This window comes from Myotis brandtii, unplaced genomic scaffold (genome assembly GCF_000412655.1).
Source record: "Myotis brandtii unplaced genomic scaffold, ASM41265v1 scaffold407, whole genome shotgun sequence".
NCBI classification, from domain to species: Eukaryota; Metazoa; Chordata; class Mammalia; order Chiroptera; family Vespertilionidae; genus Myotis; species Myotis brandtii.
Window position 1 is genome coordinate 476845 of NW_005365639.1, and position 9265 is coordinate 486109.

Here is a 9265-nt window from a genome sequence, read left to right on the forward strand (position 1 = left end):
CTGACAAGGGGCCCAGGTCACAGTCACGTCTGAGGGGGGAGAGACCTCAGGTCTGTCCAGCCTCGTGGGTTTACGTGAGTGGACTTGCACAGTTGAGTTTAGCCATGTGACCTCAGGCAGGAGTAAACCTCTGAGCTGCTTTTCCTCATGGAGAGGGGGGCGCACACCTCACTGCCTCTGGTCTCTAATGAGATCAGTGAGACTGTATTTACAGCCCTGCCCGGGGCTTTACGGGGTAGTACCAACTGTGCCAGGTGCCACCTTCCTTGCCTCCCCTTCTCCAGGTACCCAGAGCCTGGGTCACCTCTAGACCCCATCCCTGCTACAGCCTTGAGGAAGGGACTGAGGCGGGCATGTGCCCAGGGAGTTGTGTGGGGAGGCTTCTCAGGACACATCCGAGGGCTGGTATTCAGGGAAGGAGAGGCTGATGGGAGAGCAGAGTGAGCTAATGCCAGGCTAGTGGGAAAAAGCCGCTTCCCCACTGCCATTGCAGCCCCCAAGGCCCTGAAGGGGGTGGCTGGCCTCCTCCCCAAGAACCGGACTCGTGCCAGCGGGGAGGGTCCCCATGGTGGAGACAAGCCACCAGCTCACACCTGGGCCTCGGTTAGTTTCCCCCACAGACGGCCGCTTCCCCGGATGAGCAGAAGGTGTTCGCCCTCTGGGAGTCTGGAGACATGAGTGATCAGGTGAGGCGACCTTTGCTGCTGCGCGTGCATCACAGTTCAGGTTTTCCAGCTCCTCCCAATCTAAACAGCCTGCTGCTGTCAGACAGGCTGGGGGTGCCAGTCTGAGGGCCAGCTGCATGGGAGTGGCCTGGAAACGTCGAGTCAGCTCATCGGGGACGGGCCGTGTCCTGGAGCATACACGGCTACACAGCTTTCTGGAGGGTCTGACGTCCGCTGGCTGGCAGGCCGGGGATGGACCCGTCGCTCGGGCCTCTGGCAGCAGGCATCACAAGGATGCCTTCCTGGTCTTGGGTGCTGGGTTCTAAGAGAAATTGGTCGTTTTCCTCTCGTCACACCTCCAGTCATGGGGGTCCGGTGACCAGACATGAATGAAACCAGTCTGTACAGCCATGGACCCCCGACGTTCCCAGGAACCTGCCTGCACTTTAAGGTTTCATTGCTCACACCACAGGTGTCGGGGGAAGGGAGTGAGGAAGAGCCCCCACTGAGTTCTTGGCTCCCTTCTGCCTCTTAGAAGGGGGCTGGCTGGCAGGCAGGCAGGATATAAAACGGGGGGCTCTGATGGGCTGTGGTTGGGGAGCAGTCTGGAATGATCTCCCTGAGCAACCTTCTGTGCTTTGAACAGAATAGGCAGGTGGTCTCTGAGTTTGTTACTCCTGAAATACTCTGATAAAGTAGTAAGTGCATATGTTATAAAATCCAGTAAGACTGAGCTTTATGCCCGACCCGATTTGGAGCCACTCCTCCTTGACTACCAGCAATTGGGGTAGTTATCTGCAGGGGCTATCACTTGTTTAACTGCCAAAAGAGTACCTCAAAATGCACTTGCACTGCTGTTGGATGTATCAACTCGACATGGTCAGGGGCTGGGAAAATGTGGCTAAGTCAGGTGTCAGTGCTTCCAGCATCGTGTCTGCAAATGTGTTCATTGTAGAGCCAAACGTCAGCATTATGCTGTGACTGTATTTTTTATGCTACTTCCTGTTTCCATTTGCATGGTTTCCTAACACAGATACCAACGGTAATACCAATGTTGCGTGATTCCCGGAGGGCCTTTCCAGCGGGACTGGCTTATGGAATCTTGTGTCTTCCTCCTCGATTCATTTTGGCTTCCCAGGGGCAGGGTGTTGTCTGTGTTCTGTCATGCCTTAAAGTGGCTCTGTGGTCCTCAAGTAGTATTGTCTGTCTGGGGCTGGAATGTTAGAGGGCAAATCATTTTCCCTCGGAATGTAAGACATTTTCCATTGCATTCCAGCTTTCAGAGTTGTTGTTCAGTGACATTCCACTTCTCTTCTATTTGGTTTTTATTTTGGGATGTAATGCTTTCCGGTCATCCTGTTTCTAGATGCCATGTCATGTCTGTGTGCCAGCACTTTCAGCCACTTATTCCTCACCCTTCCTCTGCCTTCATGTACTTCAGATGGCGCTTTCCCCACCTGCCAAATCAGCTCCCACTCCTGCTTATTATGCATCAATATGTCTTAACGGCTTATGCTCTGCCGGCTTTTCACCAGCTCTCTTGGGCATCTACCTTTATTTTGAGTCTTCATTCTATTGGGGTCTGAGAGCACCAGTTGCCAACATGTTCATCTTTCACCAGAGTCCGTGAGCAAGGATTTGATCATAGACTAGAGGGTGGAGCGAGGGTCATAGCTTTGGATTCCTGGTTTGGGGATGTTTCTCTTTTAATCTATTGCTTCCCATAATAACATGTTTTTGCTATTAAAGCATCGACAGGTTTTGCTTGAAATTTTCTCCAAAAATTACCGAGTACGCCGGAACATGATCCAGTCTCGGCTGACTCAAGAGTGTGGAGAAGATCTCAGTAAACAGGAGGTGGATAAAGTGCTAAAGGTATGTCTGTGTTGTGTATAACAACATCCAGAGGCTTCTGCTCTGACCATGAGCTTAAGAACGAGGGTGCCCTATGTAGATGGAGGCGGGCTCCAGTCGGCTGTCTTCCTGCCACTTGGTGAATGTTAAATCAGGTCCTTGGCAACAGATAAATGACTGACATTGGTGTGGTCTGTGCTGAAGGACTGAACTGAGTAAGGTATAGGCTCCACCTTCAAAAAGTGGGTCATCTTCAGAGTCCTGACTCTGCTCCCCCTTTCAATCCTGTACCTCTGGCATGATATTTGCCGTAGCCACATACTCTTTTTTTTTTTTAATCTTTATTGTTCAGATTATTACAGTTGTTCCTCTTTTTTCCTCCTATAGCTCCCCTCCACCCGGTTCCCACCCCACACTCTGACCTTACCAACCCACCCCACTGTCCTCATCCATAGGTGCACGATTATTGTCCAGTCTCTTGCCGCACCCCCCACACCCCTTTCCCCCAAGAATTGTCAGTCCACTCCCTTTCTATGCCCCTGATTCTATTATATTCACCAGTTTATTCTGTTCATCAGATTTTTTATTCACTTGATTTTTAGATTCACTTGTTGATAGATGTGTATTTGTTGTTCATAATTTGTATCTTTACCTTTTTCTTCTTCTTCCTCTTCTTAAAGGATACCTTTCAGCATTTCATATAATACTGGTTTGGTGGTGATGAACTCCTTTAGCTTTTCCTTATCTGTGAAGCTCTTTATCTGACCTTCAATTCTGAATGATAGCTTTGCTGGATAAAGTAATCTTGGTTGTAGGTTCTTGCTATTCATCACTTTGAATATTTCTTGCCACTCCCTTCTGGCCTGCAAAGTTTCTGTTGAGAAATCAGCTGACAGTCGTATGGGTACTCCCTTATAGGTAACTGACTTTTTTTCTCTTGCTGCTTTTAAGATTCTCTCTTTGTCTTTTGCTCTTGGCATTTTAATTATGATGTGTCTTGGTGTGGTCCTCTTTGGATTCCTTTTGTTTGGGGTTCTCTGCGCTTCCTGGACTTGGAAGTCTATTTCTTTCACCAGGTAGGGGAAGTTTTCTGTCATTATTTCTTCAAATAGGTTTTCAATATCTTGCCCTCTCTCTTCTTCTGGTACCCCTATAATTCTGATGTTGGTACGCTTGAAGTTGTCCCAGAGGCTCCTTACACTATCTTCGTATTTTTGGATTCTTTTTTCATTTTGCTTTTCCGGTTGGGTGTTTTTTGCTTCTTCGCATTTCAAATCTTTGACTTGATTCTTGCGATCCTCTGGTCTGCTGTTGGGAGTCTGTATAATATTCTTTATTTCAGTCCGTGTATGCTTAATTTCAAGTTGGTTCTTTATCATAGCATCGAGGGTCTCATTAGTTTTCGTGACTCTCTCCTCAAGTTTATTGACAGCTTCTAGCACATTTTTGCAAGCCCTCAAAATTGCGATTTTTAGCTCTATATCCTCCATTTCTGTCATGTTTTTTTGTCTCCGCATTTTTTATGCTTTCTTGGTGCACCCCCTAGTGGTCTTTGTGCGCAGTCTTGTTCTAGTTGAGCCTTGATTGTTGTAGTTAATACTAGAGGGATTTGACCACCAGGCCGACTGGCTGTGTGAATCAGCTGTGTCTGCCGCGGAAAACTTCTGTCCTCTGGGGAGGTGCTAATCTAGCCTTTGCCTGAGGCGATCCGGCAAATGGCTCTGCGCAGGGCTTGGGCGGGGCGGGACCAACAGGGTGGGCAGAGGGAGCGGTTATGGCTGCCCTCAGTCCCGTGCCCAGAGGCTCTGCTAGTGTGTCCCTTATGGATCTGAGGAGTTGTAATCTGGATGGTCCCACTCTGACCACTGGGTACACTGGCTCTTGGAACTCTAAGGAGGTGCTAATTTAGCCTCTGCCTGAGGCTACCCAGCAGGAGCTATGGAGAGATCTGCAGGTTCCTCTTCTTTGTTTGGGATTTGGAGGTGCCCAGATGAGGCCCAGCTGTGAAGCAATGTAAGCTGCTGTGGGGCTTTGGGCCTTCTTTTGGAAGTTCCGGGTTTCTCTGACCCAGCTGCAGTTTGTTCGGTAATTTTCAGATTGCAAAGGGCCAGGTCATTCAAATGCAAAAGCCTCTGTGCACAGCTTGGGTGGGGCGGGGTCTCAGGGAATCAGCAGGGCGGAACAAACAGCTATGGCTGATCCTCAGTCCTGCCCTAAGAGGTCCTGGGTCTCAGTGGCCCGTGGTAATCGATGCAAGCACCTCTGAGAGAAAGCCGCCCTCGAGTTCTGACCGATGCCAGACAGTCCAGTTTCTCCCTGTTTGAGTCGGGGCTATGGGGAGCTTGTGACTCCCTCCCGATTGAAAAAGACAACCTGCCCTTAACACGTTTCCCTCTTCATAGGACTGCTGCGTAAGCTATGGTGGCATGTGGTACCTTAAAGGGACAGTACAGTCTTGACAGTTGTCACAAGCCACTACCCTGGTGAATCTCAGCCCCGGGAAGGACAGCAGAGCCAGCAGAGGTGGAAGTAGAGTCTCGGTTGCTTCAGAAGACACAGAGCAAGAGGGACTGACCATCTCGAGGCCTATGGCATCGCACCGTCCAGGGGACGAGGGGATGGCATTCAGCCAATGCTAGGATCACCTTCAGTTGCATCGCTCCCAGAAGAGACCATCAGAACCTTCTTTGCAGTACAATTTGAAAAGCCTGGTTTATTTTGGTTATTTGGTTTCATTCTCATAGTAGAGTGTATTCTGACATGGGCAGGATGATGAAAATCATGGTTTAATATTCTACTTTTCAAACTTAATGCCAACAAGGTCTAAGTTATGTTTACAAGATAAAAAAACCTCAAGGTTTTTAATATTTAAAATGCCTAGAAGCCAATATTTAGTCTTTGATGATCTATCTGCTAAGACTTCTGCCAATTTCATTAAACAAACCAAATTGAATTGTTTTACTGTTAGGTTTCTATGGCCACTTTACCTTGTAAAACAACCTTCTTTATGTAGCAGTCTCAACTGTTTACATGAACCATAGCAAAAAACCAGAATCAAATCCATCTATTCTTAATGTTTGCATAAGGATGCAAACAAAATCAGGTAAGTATGGAACAGTGTATAAGTGAGGTTATCACACTTTGATGTAAAAAATTTCTATTTTGTGTATTTTTAAATAAATGTTAACACTAACCTGGCATCATGATGCTGCTGTCTTCAGCTGGCTATAGGAAGACAGTGCTGTCTGTGTGGAGCCTTGTGCGTCAATCAGTAAGTGGGCGGGACTCCTGAGAGCAGCACTGCCCAGCACATAGGCAAAACTGACATGGCGGTAGTAAAAAGAAACCAATTAAACTTAATATTTTATTTAGCCCACTACAACTAAGACATTAACATGTAATAAAAAATTTCACATTTTCTTAAGTTTTCAAAATCTGGTATGTTACACATACAACATTCTCAATTTGAAATAGCCACAATTAAAGTGCTCAGTAGCCCCATGTGGTGACCTTATTGGGCAGTGCAACCCCAGAGGGTTATGAAAAAGTAAGCTGAGTTGGGCAAGATGTGGAATTTGCCATATTGTATTTTGGGGCAATAGCCACCACTATTTGAAGGTTTAGATCAGTGGTTCTCAACCTGTGGGTTGCGATCCCTTTTGCGGTCGAAACCCTTTCACATGGGTTGCCTAAGACCATCCTGCATATCAGATATTCACATTACGATTCATAACAGTAGCAACATTACAGTTATGAAGTAGCAACGGAAATAATTTTATGGTTGGGTCACAACATGAGGAACTGCATTTAAAGGGCCAGAAGGTTGAGAACCACTGGTTTAGATGGTCTACTTCCCCACACCAACTGCCAAAAAAGACAACCATCCAGTATGGTAGCATAGTGTAACAGGCTGATTGTAGACTATGCTCTTGGTGCTAATTGTTAGCATACACAAGCCTGAAAGGAGTAAAGCACTAAAGTTACTCTGGAGTATGTCCAGCTATTATTATTAGCACATTACAAAGGGGAAACCCTTGTGGTGCAGCAGAAACAGCACAGCCTTACAGCAAAACACAGGTTCTTAAGCCTAACCTCGGAGAGGGATGAATTGAACATTGAGTTCAAACAGCTAGAAAATTAAACATAAATATAGGAGGAAATAATTAACAAAAATTGAGATAAACATGAATGTAAAATAAAATATGCCAATGAAGGAAAATGGCACAAATCCCAAATAGATGTGCAAAGTGGGAAACACTACAGGGGAATTAGACAATTTATAAGCAAAATATGAATCATTAAAACTGGCTAGAAAAAAGTTGCAACAGACCAATTCTTAGAAAAGGCTCAGGTAACACAGTTGAATTATATCAAACCTTTAAGACATAAACAACAAGGATAACTTAAATGTGTAACAAGCCTCCAAATTCTTATGACAAAGGCAGCGTGGTACGAATAAAAATCTTAATAGTGGATTCCAGCAGCATGTTTGATACTACCATAATACTAAACCACCACTAAAACGGAAATGCCAGGGTGATATCACAGTGTCCATTAACAGCTCACACTATGGGGGAAAAACCCCCCAAACATCCTGGGGATCAAAAATCTACAGTTCATTCCAGGTACAAGTTCTCAAAATAGGATTAAATGGAGTCTTTGTTAAAGGAAAACTAACATTCTAGATCAAATATTGGACATATTCCTTAGGATTGAGACAGATGTTTACTCACCACAATTATTTAATACTAGAGGCCCAGTGCACGAAATTCATGCACGGGTAGGGTCTGTATGCCTGGCTGGTGATCAGGGGCTTCTGGCTGCTGGCCGTGGCCTCCCTTCCCCAGCTGCCGGCCAGGGCCTTCCTTTGTTCTGTGCTGCCCCCTGGTGGTCAGCACATGTCATAGTGAGCATTGAACTCCCAGTCAAACTCCCACAGGGACACTGCATATTAGCCTTTTATATATATAGATTATATAGATAGATTTTGGGGATACTGGGTAAAGCAGATAAGAATAAGGGAGCCCTATCTAGTTTAACTCAGTGAATAGAGCATCAGCCTGTGATTTGTTTTGTGCTGCCCCCTGGTGGTCAGCACATGTCATAGGGAGCATTGAACTCCCAGTCAAACTCCCACAGGGACACTGCATATTAGCCTTTTATATATATAGATTATATAGATAGATTTTGGGGATACTGGGTAAAGCAGATAAGAATAAGGGAGCCCTATCTAGTTTAACTCAGTGAATAGAGCATCAGCCTGTGAACGGAAGGGTCTGGGTGTCCTGTGTTCAATTCCAGTCAAGGGCATGCACCTTGGTTGTAGGCACAATCCCCAGCCCTGGTCAGGGAATGTGCAGGAGGCAACCAATCTATTTGTCTCTCATAAATGTTTCTATCTGTCTCCCCCCTCCTCCCACTCTCTCTAAACATCAATGGAAAAATATCTTTGGGTGAGGACTAACAACAAAACGAATAAGGAGAAAGATATAAAAATAGAGGAGTCAAAATTAATATTTTTTCAGATACATCAATACAATGATCTAAGAGCTGTTCTCAGAATTAAACAAGATAGCTGGAATCAACAGCTTTCTTATCTGCATCTACTTAGAAAATATAACAAAGATCTTGTAACCTCTAGGACAGTGATGGCAAACCTTTTGAGTTTGGCATTTTGAAAAACCCTAACTTAACTCTGGTGCCATGTCACATATAGAAATTTTTTGATATTTGCAACCATAGTAAAACAAAGATTTATATTTTTGATATTTATTTTATATATTTAAATGCCATTTAACAAAGAAAAATCAACCAAAAAAAAAATGAGTTTGCGTGTCACCTCTGACACGGGTGTCATAGGTTCGCCATCACTGCTCTAGGAGATGAACCTTTTAAAATGTAAAGAACCTAAATGATAAAAAGTTGAAAGCTTGATAAGAGACAAAATATAATTTGAACAAATAGGAAGGCATAAACCCATGTTTTTGGACTGAAGTCTCTATATCATGGTCTATTCTTTATTTTTTTTATTTTTATTGTTTTCAGAGAGGAAGGGAGAAGAGATAGGAACATCAATGATGAGAATCATTGATCAGCTGCCTCCTGCATGCCCCCTACTGGGGATCAATCCCACAACCTGGGCATATATCCTGACCAGGAATCAAACCATGACCTAGTGGTTCATAGGTCGATGAAGTTCAGATTGGGAGAAAAAACACACAAAATAATCCAGGAAAATTGTGAAGGAGCAATGAGGGTAACTTCCCCTTATCAGTTAAATATATCAAGCTGTACAGCAATTAAAAATTGTCCTAAGTGCCTGAAAATCAAATCCTAGAATAGAAATTCAAATTTATGTAGAAATTTAGGACTATTTCAAGTGATAGAGACTAGATTTAGAGTGATGTTTAAGATTATTGTGGGGAGATGGTAGGGCAGGAAGCACCAGAAATGAACCAGGATACCTGTATTGGAACAAAGGACCCTATTCTCCAATACAGCAAGCTGTGCTTTTATTGCTGACTCTGGTGATAGAAGTGCAGACAAAAGGTAGACAGCCATTGTTGCACTCACCCTTTGCTGCAAGCCACTGCCCTTATGACTGAGGTGATACCAGGGGATTTAGAAGTCTGGCATGCCCTCACCCCCATCATTTTCCTCATTTGGAGATCCAGGCACTAAAGACTAGGACATTCAAAAATAACTGCTTAGCCCTGGCTGGTTTGGCTCAGTGGATAGAGCATCGG

The 9265-nt window shown here is 44.9% G+C and overlaps 1 protein-coding gene across 2 annotated transcripts in view; it reads left to right on the top strand.

The window, feature by feature from the left end:
* The window catches only part of POLR3E (polymerase (RNA) III (DNA directed) polypeptide E (80kD)), a 24403-nt gene extending 18686 nt beyond the window's left edge, over window positions 1-5717 (top strand). For both annotated transcript variants that reach the window (XM_014545423.1, XM_005873356.2), the window contains exons 18-20: window positions 609-686; window positions 2415-2540; window positions 4922-5717. In XM_014545423.1, the coding sequence (XP_014400909.1) occupies window positions 609-686; window positions 2415-2540; window positions 4922-4978 (261 nt within the window). In that variant the 3' untranslated portion in view covers window positions 4979-5717. The remainder of the gene's footprint in view (window positions 1-608; window positions 687-2414; window positions 2541-4921) is intronic.
* The last annotated feature ends 3548 nt before the right edge of the window (window positions 5718-9265 follow it).